The sequence below is a fragment of the Loxodonta africana genome, chromosome 27 (genome assembly GCF_030014295.1).
Source record: "Loxodonta africana isolate mLoxAfr1 chromosome 27, mLoxAfr1.hap2, whole genome shotgun sequence".
NCBI classification, from domain to species: Eukaryota; Metazoa; Chordata; class Mammalia; order Proboscidea; family Elephantidae; genus Loxodonta; species Loxodonta africana.
In genome coordinates this window covers 31,117,230-31,131,605 of record NC_087368.1, presented here as the reverse complement: position 1 = coordinate 31,131,605, position 14,376 = coordinate 31,117,230, and the positions used below count along the sequence as shown (strand labels likewise).

Genomic DNA, 14,376 nt, shown 5'->3' with positions numbered 1-14,376 from the left:
CTATCCTTTTTCCCAAGTGTCTTGCCATCCACTCCTTCTTCTTTGCTCCCTACTCTGGCATATTTTTTTTCTTTTACAAATTAGAAATTTAACATCCGGTTAGAAATTTAGCTGACCATGTTTTCATGAATACTATGGATTTGTTTCAGACTTGCTGGCATCACATTATAGATTTCATTCCACTTGTTACTTTTTTCACTTGGCATTCTATTTGTGGAAACCCTGGTGGCATAGTAGTTAAGTGCTGTGGCTGCTAACCAAAAGGTCAGCAGTTCAAATCTACCAGGTGCTCCTTGGAAACTCTATGAGGCAGTTCTACTCTGTCCTATAGGGTTGCCATGAGTCGGAACTGACTTGATGGCAGCGGGTTTGGTTTTTTTTTTTTGTTTGTAAGATCCATTGCTATGTAGCACCCCCTCCATTAATTCTAACTGTGCAGACTTCTCCATCGTGTGAGTCTGCCATATTGTACCAACTGCTCTCTGATGACGAATACCCACACTTCCTCCAGCTCTCATCCCTGCTGACCTCGCTGCAGTGAATGTCCTCATGCGTGTCCCTCATGAACCTTGCGAAGACTTCTCTGGAATACAGACCAGAAGCATTTCTAATTCTTTATCAGTGTGTTAGAAAATATAATGCACTCCCTAATTATGCCTCAACCTTTTTAGAGGAGAGTTTAATGAAAAAATTAATTCATTAATAAAGGTGAAAATAGCTTGAGGTTGTCCATGTCATATATAATTATTATTATAATTAACAGAATAATAGAAGCCTCACCGAGCTTTGTTGCTCGGAGATCACTTAATTCATGAAGAAATGAGGGCAACATGGGTGATAAAGTGCAGCTAGGATAAGCGATGGTCTTCATATTTCATGTTTTCCTCAATTACTCTTTGCTCTCCATATCGCTGAAGGTTAAAAGTCATGGTTGGTTTTCCAGAGTAGATCATGTGGGGTAATTTGGGTTTCTTCTTATAAATCTACCATCATTTATTGAGCTCCGGTCCTGCCACTGTTTGGCCTGAAATCTTCACGAGGTAGATAGTATCACACCCATTCTTCAGATGTGGTGCTGAGATGCAGAGAGGTTAAATGATTTGCCTGAGGCCCTTGAGTAACATGGCAGAGTCAGGCTAGAGGTGCAGGCTTCCCACTGTGATATCTACCTTCCTCTGCTTGTGGTTCTTTGTTCATCCAGAGCAGGCCATCGAGCAGGCTCTGGGTTCTCCATACTGGGACCAGGAATACAGTCTGCTACCTTCACAGTTCTCTCAGAGCAGGGATATTTATTTTATTTTATACAGTTTCAGACTTCCAGAGAAATTGCAAGAATAGCATCAAAAATTTCCGTATACTTATGTCCGAATTCCCCAGATGGTAATGTTTTAAGATACTTGTTTCATTGTTTTCCCTCTAAGTATATAAGCATATTATAATTTTTTAACCACTTGAGTAAGTTGCAAACATGATGTCCTCTCACCTTTAAATTACTTCAATGTTTGTTTCCTTAAAAAGGACACTTTCCTGTATAATGCAAGTGCAGCAAACAAAATCAATAAACTAACGTGAACCCAATCCTATTTCTGTATCTACAGACTTTATTAAATTTCGCCAGTTGTCCCATTAAAGTCCTTTATAACAACAACAGCAAAATTTCTGCTGCAGGGTCCAATCCAGGAAAGAACATGTGTGTATTCAAACACAGTGAAAATGCCCAAATCTGGTTTTCTGCCTTTTCTCATCTTTTTCAGTCTGAAAATGAAACCCTGATCCTGCAACTCCAGTGAGACTCCTTGACATTTCCACATTAGAACAGATCCTTAGTGACCGCCATTTGGGCACAAATTCAGAGCTAAACCTGGAGGCTTTTCAAGGCTCTCCATGGTCTCTCTCCCCCCCTGTGTCGTAACTTCGAGCCTCTGCCACCTCATAGGCTCATGCCAAGAAAGAATCTTTCTACTCTAGATACGAGCTTGACCATTTTCTTATTCCTAAAATTATCCCCTTAAAACCTCTTTCCTCAAGGCTGGTCTCTAGCAAATTTTCAGTTTCCTTTTATAGAGTTCATTGAGCCTTTGGTGTTTTTCTGTGGGTGGTTTACACTCGACTACTAACTAGAAGATTGGCAGTTCAAATCCACCCAGAGGCACCTCAGAAGAAGACGCTGGGGATCTACTCTGTAAGATTCCCATAACCAGTTGTTGTCGAGCTGTTCCCAACCCATAGCAACCTAATAGGACTGCGTAGAACTGTCCCATAGGGTTTCCAAGGAGCAGCTGGTGGATTCGAACTGCTAACCTTTTCTTCAGTTAGCAGCTGAGCTCTTAACCACTGCGTTGTTGAAAACCCTGTGCAGTACAGTACTACTCTGTAACACGTGGGGCCACCATGAGTCGGAATCGGCTCAAGGGCAACAGGCTTTTGAAGGGACAGAAACTAATGGAGGAATTTCAGATGTGGTGACAGGTTGAAATGAGAAGTGTTTGGGAGGAGGGGAGTCCAAGCAGAGTCCCTGACATTGTGCCACTTAGAGTATTACCTTCCTCGTGGTCCCTTCCCTCTCCCCATTTCCCCATCCCTCTTCCTTTTGGCCATTTTGTATTCCAAGGAACCTGGCTGGAAGCTGGAGAATAGGGGAAGCATGAGGCATCACAATGGCTAATTTGTTTCCTTGTCTTGTTAACCCCTATGAAAGTTATATTCCCTATAACATAGCCCCTTCAGTTTGAAAACATTCTGCATGTATTTGTTAAATCCATGCCGTGCACTGGGGAAAAAGCTAAATTACTTCCTGCAGCCACAACATCTCAGCTGCCTGCAGTTAAAACAGAGTTCCGGAATCTCAAGCCAGCGGAGTGAGAACGTGGCAGCTCTGGGAGTATCGGATGGGATGCGTTTGTGTAAAATCTCGGGGCTCTCGAGGTTGATAAGAGCTATCGCAGCCTGACTACCACCAATAAAAACATAATGGTTATGCCTAAGGAGAGCCAGGCTGAGCTGATGGAATAAAAATCTCGTTAAAGTAAAACCCTGTCTGGGTTTCGTGTGAGTGTTCAACGGGCCGGGAGGTCCAGATTACCCGCAGCAGACCCAATATCCATACCGATTGTTCCTGCTTAGAGCTTCTTTGCTTTCTGACCCTTGCTCTGTTTTTTTTTTTCTACTAGCCCTTTTCTGAATCAAAAGTTAATTTGTGGTCTTGTAGCATTTGATCTTCTGTAGCATTTCATTCTGACTTCCAGGGAATAGGTTGGCTTTGGAGCCTTTGGCTAGAAATGTTGTCTGATGCTCATTTTATTTCAAACACTCAGCAACTAGACAGGCATCTGAAAGTACTTCCGTATTCATCTGCCTCCCATCTGTGTGTTTTGACTCACAGACCTTTCCTTGATGACATCTCTAAGATATGTCGTCGTTGTTAGCTGCCATCAAGTCAGTTCCGACTCACAGCGACACTATGTACAACAGAGCAAAACACTGCTGGTCCTGTGCCAGCCTCATGATGGTTGTTATGCTTGAGCCCATTGTTACAGCTACTGTGTTAGCCCATTTCGTTGAGGGTCTTCCTTTTTTTTTTTTTTTTTCGCTCACCCTCTGCTTTACTAGGCATGATGTCCTTCTCCAGGGATTGATCCCACCTAATAACATGTCCAAAGTATATGAGATGTGGTCTCGCCATCCTTGCTTCTAAGAAGCATTCTGATTATACTTTTTCCAAGACAGATTTGTTCGTTCTTCTGGCAGTCCATGGTATATTGAATATTCTTCGCCAACACCGTAGTTCAAAGATGTCATTTTTCCTTCAGTCTTCCTTATTCACTCTCCAGCTTTTACACACGCATATGAGGTGATTCAAAGTACCATGGCTTGGGCCAGTTGCACCTTAGTCTTTAAAGTGACACCTTTGCTTTTCAACACTTTAAAGAGGTCTTTTGCAGCAGATTTGCCCAGTGCAATGCATTGTTTGATTACCTGGGTGCTGCTTCCATGAATGCTGATTGTAGATCCAAGTAAAATGAAATCCTTGACAACTTCAGTCTTTTTTCCATTTATCATGATGTTGCTCATTGATCCAGTTGTGAGGATTTTTGTTTTCTTTATGTTGAGGTGTAATCCGTACTAAGGCTGTAGTCTTTGGTCTTCATCAGTAAGTGGTTCAAATCCTCTTTGCTTTCAGCAAGGAAGGTTGTGTCATCTGCATATTGCAGGTTGTTAAACAGTCTTAGTCCAATCTCAATGCTATATTCTTCTTTCTTCATATAGTCCCCCTTTTATAGATTGAATCGTGTCCCCCAAAAATATGTGTTAACTTGGCTAGGCCAGGATTCCCAGTATTGTGTGGTTGTCCTCCATTTTGTGCCCTGATATAATTATCCTATGTGTTGTAAATTCTAACCTCCGTGATGTTAATGAGGCAGGACACAATCCACAGGATTAGATTGTATCTTGAGTCAGTCTTTTTTGAGATATAAAAGAGAGAAATAAGCAGAGAGGAGAGGGACCTCCTTCCACCAAGAAAGAAGAGCTGAGAGTGGAGCGTGTCCCTTGGACCTTGGGTCTCTGTGCTGAGAAACTCCTAGATGGAGGGGAAGATTGATGACAAGGACCTTCCTTCAGAGCTGACAGAGAGAGAGAGCCTTTCCCTGCAGTTGGCGCCCTGAATTCGGGCTTCTAGCCTCCTAGACTGTGAGAGAATAAATTTGTTTGTTAACGCCATCCACTTGTGGTATTTCTGTTATATCACCACTAGATAACTAAGAAACCCCCTAAGATAAAAACGAAAAACACCTGTTGCTGGCGAGTTGCTTCCTACTCATAGCAACCATATAGGACAGAGTAGAACTGCCCCATGAGGTTTCCAAGAAGTGGCTGGTGGATTTGAACTGCCAGCCTTTTTTGTTAGCAGCCAAGCTCTTAACCATTACACTACCAGAGCCCCTATATAAAAAAGCCAAAAACCAAACTCATTGCTGTCGAGTCGATTCTGACTCGAAGCAACCCTACAGGACAGAGTAGAATTGCCCCATAGGGCTTCCAAGCAGCAGCTGGTGGATTTGGACTGCTGTCCTTTCGTTTAGCAGCCATAGCTTTTAACCACTATGCCACCAGGGTTTCCTTATGGAGAGGTTTGTAATTAAAATTAATAAAGTAACTTGGTGATGTTACGCGGCTCGCTTGCATTCTTGGTGTCTACTAAATCCAATTCACCAGCTTGGTGGAGGCAGTTGACTGCTGGGGGACTTGAGCATGCGTTTTTCCCAGCCTAGATGTGTGCCTCTAATTCTGCCAAGAAAAGGTAGACCCGTGCTCCCAACTGGAAAGGCTGCGTTCCTTGGGAGTCTGGGTGGTGTATTAGTTTCCCAAGGCTGCCATAAGAAGTTACGACAAACCAGGTGGCTTAAGACAACAGAAGTTTATTCTTTCACAGTTCCCAAGGCCAGAAATCCTAAATCAAGCTGTTGACAAACAAGGTGGTTCCTCGTTGGGGGCCAGGAGGAGAATCTGTTCGATGCCTCCCTCCTAGCTTCTGGTAGCTGCCGGCGGTCTTTGCCATTCACTGGGTTGTGGCAGCCTAACTCCGATCACTGCCTTTGCATCACGTGTTGTTCTCCCGCATGTCTGTGTGTCTGTGTCCAAATACCCCTCTTATTATAAGGATACCATTTATACGGGAGTTAGGGCCCTCTCTAACCCTGTATGACATCACCTTAACTTGATTACATCTGCCAAGATGTAATCCAAATAAGGCCACATTCACAGGTTTCAGTGGACATGAATTCTTGAGGGACACTATTCAACCCTGGTGGCACAATGGTTAAGAACTCAACTGCTAACCAAAATGTTGGCAGTTCAAACCCACCAGCCACTCCTTGGAAGCCCTATGGGACAGTTCTACTCCGTCTTATACGGTCTCTGAGTCAGAATCGACTTGATGGCAACGGGTTTGTTTTGGGGTTTGTATTCAACCCAGTTACAGAGAGATTTATAATGGTGTTGGGGTACAGAGTACTGTCTTCTGTGTTTTCTGGTAGCTACAGACCTTGATCCAGGGAATATGGTTCAAATTCAGAGCAGATACCTATAACCAGACAAGCACATTCTAGCACCAGATAAGAAGTGGGTGCCAACAGGATGATTAACGCAACGCATGTTTAGGAGAGGAACCTGGAGCCAGCACTGTCAGAGCAGGTGATGGTAGAGTCTTGGGGAATCCCTGTGGTTGACACATGTGACCTTGGGCATAAGTAAGAACAAAAGAGCTGACGACATGTATTTGAAGGGAGGAGGCCAGAGCAGAATTTAGTATGCTTTCCTTAACTCATCCTTCTAATAACTTTTTCATTTTCTTATAAAATTTGTGGAGCTCGAGTTAAATAAGCCATTAGCATGGGTGTTATGGATTGAATTGTGCCCCCCTCCCCCAAATGTGTTGGAATCCTAAACCCTGTAGCTGTGGGTGTGATCCCATTTGGGAACACTGGGAATAGGGTTTTCTTTGTTATGTTAATAAGCCCATATTAGTGTAAAGTGTGTCCTAACTCTAATGGCCTGATGACTTCTGAGGTATAAAAAGAACAGTTTAGATACAGAGAGAAGCAAACACAGATGAGGGAAAGTTAGAGCCTTGTGCATATCACCACGGGACCAAGCAACAGTGGGATTACAGAAGCTGCGACAAGTATCTTCCCCTAGAGCCCGTGCCCTGAATTCAGACTTCTAGCCACCTGAACTGTGGGAAAATAAATCTTTGTTCTTTAAAACCCCCCACTTGGTATTTCTGTTACGGAGACTCAGACAGTTGGCCTTCTCATTTTGGAGTTTGGCGAAAAGAGTCAAAAAGCCGAGATGTTTGTTCTTAGTTTTTTTTTAGTTTTTAGGAGGCTGTGAAACTCACAGTCTCTGAAATTGACAATCTCTAAATATATTAGTAGGTGCTCATTCATTCCTCAGTTATTTATTGAGCTGATACCCTGCCCCGCCAGCCTGTGTTCCTAGGTCCGGGGACACTGCCACGGGCAAGGGCAATATTGACCTTGCCCTCAAGGAACTGACCTTCTGGGGTGGAGAGAAAAACAGTAGCCAAAGGAAGTAGGTGAATTCAGATAGTGCTGAGTGCTGTGACGACCGTGAGCAGAGCCATGTGACCGGAGAGCGTCCTGGAGGTGCTCCTTTGGCTCAGGAGGTCCCACGAGGCCCCTCTGAGCTAGTGATGGTGGAGCTGACCCTGAGTTCACACAGGAGACCTCTTCCACCTCCATGTAGATGAACTTGGGGAGAGGAAAATGCACCTGCAAAGCCTCTGAGGCTGTAATGAACTTGGCTCATTCGAGAAATGGAGAAAATGCCCGTGTGTCTTGAGCATAGCGAGCCAAGGGAGAGAGGAGAGAGAGATGGTGTTGGGTGGGCGTGTGGCCTTGGGAGGTAAGCTGAGTAGTTTAGATTTTATTCTGATCGCCATGAGAAGCCATTTGAAGCTTTTCAGTAGCAGAGTGATGTGATCTGATACTTGAACTTAAAAAGCCAAAAAAAAAAAAAGATTCTTGAATAAAAGTATACTTTTTTGGGTAATACAGTGCACACTAACACATCCATGAGCACACGTACACCCCTTTGCAGCTGCCTGTTATTTGGTTTCTGTGAACTGGATTCCCTGGGGGTGTTAAAAGTTTGGGATACTTAGAAATTTTTCTTTGGGTAACTCTAGTGAAAAGGCTGACAGAACTATTTTAGGGCGAAAAGGTCGAGTTCTAATTCAGACAAGTCGGCCTCCACTTCAGCCTACGTTTTATTACTTATTCTCGTTAGACTGAGGTGGAATGTGCGTCTCCTCTTACCATCCTATTAGCTTCTTATTCGCTCCTTTGAAGAAGGGGTTTAGAGGAGGATATGGACAGCTTTTATTTTCGTAAGCTCCTTTGTGTCTTCCTCTTGTTTCAAAATAGAAACTTCCTTACCTGCATTTTTTGGTTTTTGTCTTCCTTGTTTTCATACTTTTTACTTTTGACCTTGTACGCAGTGGGCCCCTGGCTGTGTGTGGTAGTTGTGAGATGTCAGGTGTATAATAAGATCAGTTCACCTCCTCTGGGAGACCTGGCAAGAGCAGATCAACCCAGCGGGGCGGGTACCTGAGATAGACCATGTTATTAGCACTTGAGGAGTCGTTTATCCCCCAGTTCCATGAGAGAGAATGGTACTATTGCTAGGATAGTACCAACCAGAGATAAGATTTCTCTCCTGGCTTCTGGGATTAATGAGGGTGGGGAGAAGAGGGGAGGGTGGGCATAGAACCACAAACAGGGCATCCAAGAGATACAAGCAAATCTATAGACTGTAAATAGCTGAATTTGAGACCTGTTCAAATTCTAATAAGGAGACCTGGTGATGCACTGGGGCTGGGCTGCTAACTGAAAGGTTGACAGTTCATACCCACCCATTGGCTCTGCAGGAGAGAAAGACCTGGTGATCTGTTTCCATAAAGGTTAAACCAAAAAACCAAACGCATTGCCATGAGTTGATTCCAACTCATAATGACCCTATAGGACTGAGTAGAATTGCCCCATAGGGTATCTAAGGCTATAATCTTTACAGAAGCAGACTGCTACATCTTTTTCTGATGGAGTGGCTGGTGGGCTCAAACTATTGACATTTCAGTTAGCTGCCAAGTGCTTAACCGCCACGCCACCAGGGGAAACCCTATGGGACAGTTCTACTTTGGCATATGAGGTTGCTGTGAGTTGGCATCTACCCAATGGCACCTAACAACAACATATTCTTTTTTTTAATTGTGCTTTAAATGAACGTTTACAGTTCAAGTTGGTTTCCCATACAAAAATTTATACACACATGGTTATGTGACCCTAGTTGCTCTCCTATAGTGTGATAGCACACTCCTCCTTTCCACCCCAGGTTTCCCGTGTCCGTTCAACCAGCTCCTGTCCCTTTTTGCCTTCTCACTTTGCCTCCGGACAGGAGCTACCCATTTAGTCTCATGTATCTACCTGAACTAAGAAATACACTCTTCACGAGAACCGTTTTATGTCTTATAGTCCAGTCTAATCTTTGAAGAGTTGGCTTTGGGAATGGTTTTAGTTCTGGGCTAACAGAGAGTCCGGGGGCCGTGACCTCTGGGGTCCCTCCAGTCTCAGTCAGACCATTACGTCTGGTCTTCTTTACTAGAATTTGAGTTCCACACCCCACTTTTCTCCTGCGCCATCAGGGACTCTCTGTTGTGTTCCCTGTTAGGGTGGTCATTGGTAGTAGCTGGGCACCACCTAGTTCTTCTGGTCTCAGGCTGATGGAGCCTCTGGTTTATGTGGCCCTTTCTGTCTCTTGGGCTAACGGTTTCCTTGTGTCTTTGGTGTTCTTCATTCTCCTTTGCTCCATGCGGGTTGGGACCAATGCATCTTACATGGTGGCTTGCTAGCTTTTAAGACCCCAGACACCTCTCACCAAAGTGGGATGCAGAACATTTTCTTAATAAACTACAACATATTCTAATACAGAATTGTATAAGGTAAAGAAACTCACCTCTGATTACTTGTCCCATTGTTAAAAACCACCAAAAACCAAACCCATGCTGTTGGGTTGATTCCAACTCATAGCTGCCCTATAGGACAGAGTGGAACTGCCTCACAGGGTTTCCAAAGAGTGGCTGGTGGATTCAAACTGCCAACCTTTCAGTTAGCAGCCATAGCTCTTAACCACTGTGCCACTAGGGCTCCTCCCTTCAAAACAAGTCCCATTTAAACCCACCCTGCATTAAGTTGGGCCCATTTTAAGTAGGTCTCCTTATACAACAAGGTACAAATATTTCTTAAGCTATAAATGTTTAATTTGGAAAATACTTGGCATCATTCTAGGTCTTTATTTCAGAAAACATCCTGGGATGGCACGGGCCCAAGTCACATTCCACAGAGCAGCTGAAAAATGGGACCCTTGGCTCTTTGCCATCAGCCAGTGCCAACATAACCTGGGCAATTTTACCAGACTCCACTGAAGACCATCAGTCCTTACAGCCAGAGCCGGAGGTAAGCTAGCCGTCCTCTCTCAGTGCGTTCATGGCTCGTGTTATTGCTTGTTTCGAAATACAGTAATTATATTTGTAACTTGCTCATCTCTGTGTTTTAAGAGAAGACAAATTGTAAAAATGGAAGAATGGCCAGGAGAGACAAACTCTGCTACACGCACGCTTGCCACTTCTCTCATTCTCGTATCTGGCAGCTGCCGAGGGTGAACTGTTGATCCTGCAAATGAGGGATCTCCTATTTTCATTGAAATGGGGGTCATTTTAACTTCTAGTTGGAGAAATTCCACCAGGCCGATGAAAATGATGCCTGTTGACGTGACGGGAGCAGTTACAATATATGATGTCAGTCCATGCAGAGTAACGGCTTCGTGGTGTGGTTCATGCTGACACAGCCCCTGCCTCACACGCTTGGCTGCTGCATGCTCAGAAGCAGCCCAGGATCCAGGGGGTGGCGGGAGGGCAGTGGCCAAGGCTCTTGGTAGGCGCGAAGCTGCAGCCCAGGCTCAGGCTGCAGAGGATAACTGCCCGGCCTTGTCAGGGAGGAGCAGCCCCTGTAGATCTTAAGGACCAGCCAGGCTCCTCTCGTTAGACTTGATGGACATTATGTCGTCTGCCCACACCGCTCCCCGTGTAACTGCCTTTAAGCGACAGGCCCAAAGGGAGCCAAATGCAGTGTTTCCTTTCATCAATTTTACTGTGTCATGAGTGAGTTTTTGGTTTTTCTCTTTATTTTGATGCATATGTCTTCTTGACATGGTCTCTTGAACTGGACTGAGACCCACTTAACCACGAGTTTGAGGGCGTTCTTAATTTTAATCGAAATTGTTTTACCCTGAATGTTATAGAGCACTCACAAAATGGACTTTGTAAACTTGAAAGGCCCAAGGCAGCTTCTTCAATCAAATGGTCTTGGTTACCAGTCACGTTTTTTTCTCTAAGCTTCATATAATTGTATTTTCACAATGACTTGGTAGGTTAGCTCTTTTAGGGGCAAGTGAATCTACTTCACTGCACTGGGTTTTATTAGTCTGCCCACAGGTATTTAATTAGCATCTTTAAGGTGCCTTAGCAGAGTCTGAAGGGAATAAAACCAAAAAACTCCTTGCCATCGAGTCGATTTTGACCCACGGTGACCCTATAGGACAGAGTAAAACTGCCCCGTAGGGTTTCCAAGGAGCAACTGGTGGATTTGAACTGACCTTTTGGTGAGCAGCCGAGCTCTTAACGACTGCACCACCAGGGCTCCATGAAGGGCATAGGGAATGTGAATTTCTAGAAGGCATTTGGCTTCAACCTGTATAAAGAGTTTCAGGTTGAAAGAAACATTCAGCTGATGTATAGGTGAAGTGGAAGGTAAGTCGGTGACTGTGTAAATGGTAGGAGCCCCGTTGTCATGTTGCTCGTTTGGGAGACTTAGCTGGGTTGGCGTTTGAGGATGGCTGGCTGCTAAAGGGTTGAAAAAATGCACTATCCTTTTTCTCCTGGAAAAGAGCCTTTGTAGGCTCACACTGTAATATATGTATTTCAAGGCTTGCTCTAGAGGGAAATTAAGAGTAGAGAAATGAGTTATTAGATCTTCAGAAATCATTTTTTGAATCCTCATTCCCAGCAGCACTCTGGGACAAAACCAAACAGGTTCCATAACCTAATAAACTTACTTATTAGAGCTGGTTATTTTAATCCCTTACTCTCTGAATTCTTCTTAGTGCTCAGCTTTTCCCTGACAGGTGCTTCCTCTTATTTTTGAAGCTTGGTTGGTGTCTTAGTTATCTAGTGCTACTATAACAGAAATACCACAAGTGGATGGCTTTAAAAAAGAGCATTCTATTCTCTCACAGTCCAGTAGGCTAAAAGTCCGAATTCAGGGCGCTGGCTCCAGGGAAGTCTTTCTCTCTCTGTCAGCTCTGGAGGAAGGTTCTTGTCATCAGCTTTCCCTTGGTCTGGGAGCATCTCCGTGCAGGAACCTCAGGTCCAAAGGACACGCTTTGCTCCTGGCCCTGCCTTCTTGTTGGTACGAGGTCCCCATGTCTCTCTGCTTTACGTTTCTTTTTTATATCTCAAAAGAGATTGGCTTAAGACACTATCTAATCTTGTAGATCTCATCAATATAATTGACACTAATTCATCTCATTACCTCATAGTGATAGGATTTACAACACATAGGGAAATCACATTAGATGGCAAAATGGTAGACAATCATGCAATACTGGGAACCACGACCTAGCCAAGTTGACAGATATTTTGGGGGGACACAATTCAATCCACGACAGATGGCCAAGTCTCTTGTTTTTTCATAAAATTCTTACCCTGTTTGTCTTACCAGTCAGTAGAGTTGGCAGAAAATAGTACATAATGGCCCGTGAGGAATAAGTAGCTCTCAAGTTCAACTTTTAAAAAACACCCCGAGGACTAAGAACTAGGGAGATATTTTTCCCTTAAATTAGGAACAATTAATTTCTGGTTGTCATTTTTGCCCATACTCCTTTTATCAGAGTAATATTATAAGGTTGCTGTTGTTGTTAGGTGCCGTCGAGTTGGTTCCGACTCATAGTGACCCTATGCACAACAGAACGAAACACTGCCCGGTCCTGCGCCATCCTTAAAATCGTTGTTACGCTTGAGCTCATTGTTGCATCCACTATGTCAAGCCACCTCGTTGAGGGTCTTCCTCTTTTCTGCTGACCCTGTACTCTGCCAAGCATGATGTCCTTCTCCAGGGACTGATCCCTCCTGACAACATGTCCAAAGTATGTATTATATAAGGTATTATTTCATAATTTTTTATAGCAATGACAGACTTATGGAGTGCGATGCCGCTTTGATGATTTTCTGAGGAGAGAGAATTGAAGTTCTTTTGTGGAGGTTCCTCTCATCTTTTCCAGTGACAGCTCTGGTAGATGATTCTTACAACTCTAACAGCTAGTGTTGGTTGGACGCCATTTTTCTTTTAGGCCCTTGTGCTTTGTGATATATCTTTCTTTTTGTCTTATTAGTTGAAGAAGTTAGCAGTATCTACCCAATAATGTTCCTGTCAGAAGAAGGAAAATGTTTTCATTGCTTCCCTTCTCTACAGTTTGGAGAATTAACCCAAGAAGGAACGAAGTGAAATTAGTTCTAAAGACTAAAATTTCCTTAGGAGAAGGTTCCTTAACGCTTTTGATATATAGAATATAGTTATTTATGCAAGGAATCTGTTAGGCAACTAACTGTAGTTACGGTTTAATGGTTAATATGGTTTAATTTAGTTAAGCAAATTATTTTCTTCTGGTTTATTGTTTTAATAATGTTATTTCTTTGGGGGTAGTAATTAGGGTACAAAATGTTCCTCCCCTCCCCTGATTCTGGCTTATAAAATAACTCACAGACATCTGAAAAAGGAAAGCATTTTCGAGCTTAACCTGTTTTAATTCTCGGAAGAACTGAAGCTCTAAGACCAGTGTGTATTTAATACATAAGCTAAGAGAGATTTGTAGTTGGGTCTGTTATGAAATGATGTGATCTTAAAATTTTATTCTGCTGGAGCTGGAAGTAACTAAATGTGAAAATGAAACATTCTTTCATAATAAAATGAGTTAGGATCTTGGGTTTATCCATTAGTGGAACAAATTTTTAACTCTAACACCATTTGAAACGGAAATTTAGATAGAAAGGGTTTTTGTTGTGCTGTCTTATTTGAAGAAGGCTTTGTTTTGGGACACGAAGGATGGTCATTATGGCATATACTGTGGGCTGGCTCTCTCGACCTTCATTCCACCTTCCTGATTGGAGAGACTGGAAACCTAAAAACTCCATGTCCCAGACATTTCTTGGAGCTAGGTTTTTACATGCAGAAAGAGTGAGATGCATTTGTGTGAGATTTGGAAGCCTGAGATGGAGACCCGCTGCTGGTGGGCAGGGCTGTGAGGACACGAGTATTTAGAAGCAGTTGCAGTGGTCGAACCCAGTGTTCTAGGTCTTAGTGCCAACTGCATGGGTGTGAGAAGCCATGTGCCCATGGCGGCAGCAGCTTCTCCGCCTTTGAATCACGGCTACATATAAGGAATTCCAAAGTCTGAGGAGCTGCTGACTTCTTCCAGTGGTTCTACAAGCATCTACTTCTGCTATCAAGTCCTTTTCCAATGAAAGCACCTGAAGCGGGTTCTGCTTCCTGCACTGGATCAAGAGCCCAGTGGTGGGCTGTTGGGATGGGAGAGCATAGTGCTACCAGGAGACCCATCTTGAATGAAAGCTTATGTGTGATCATGCGTATTTCTGGGAGATAGATCTGAAGGAGAAAACCTTACATTAAAAAGAAAAAATCAAATTTATTGAGGTATAATTTGCAAACAATGAAATTCACCCTTTCT

At 43.5% G+C, this 14,376-nt stretch overlaps 1 protein-coding gene across 1 annotated transcript in view; it reads left to right on the top strand.

Moving 5' to 3' along the window:
- Positions 1 to 14,376, top strand: part of OSBPL10 (oxysterol binding protein like 10) — a 207,875-nt gene that overhangs the window by 117,715 nt on the left and 75,784 nt on the right. The window contains exon 5 of the mRNA XM_023554884.2: positions 9,877 to 10,031. Coding sequence (XP_023410652.2) covers positions 9,877 to 10,031 — 155 coding nt within the window. The remainder of the gene's footprint in view (positions 1 to 9,876; positions 10,032 to 14,376) is intronic.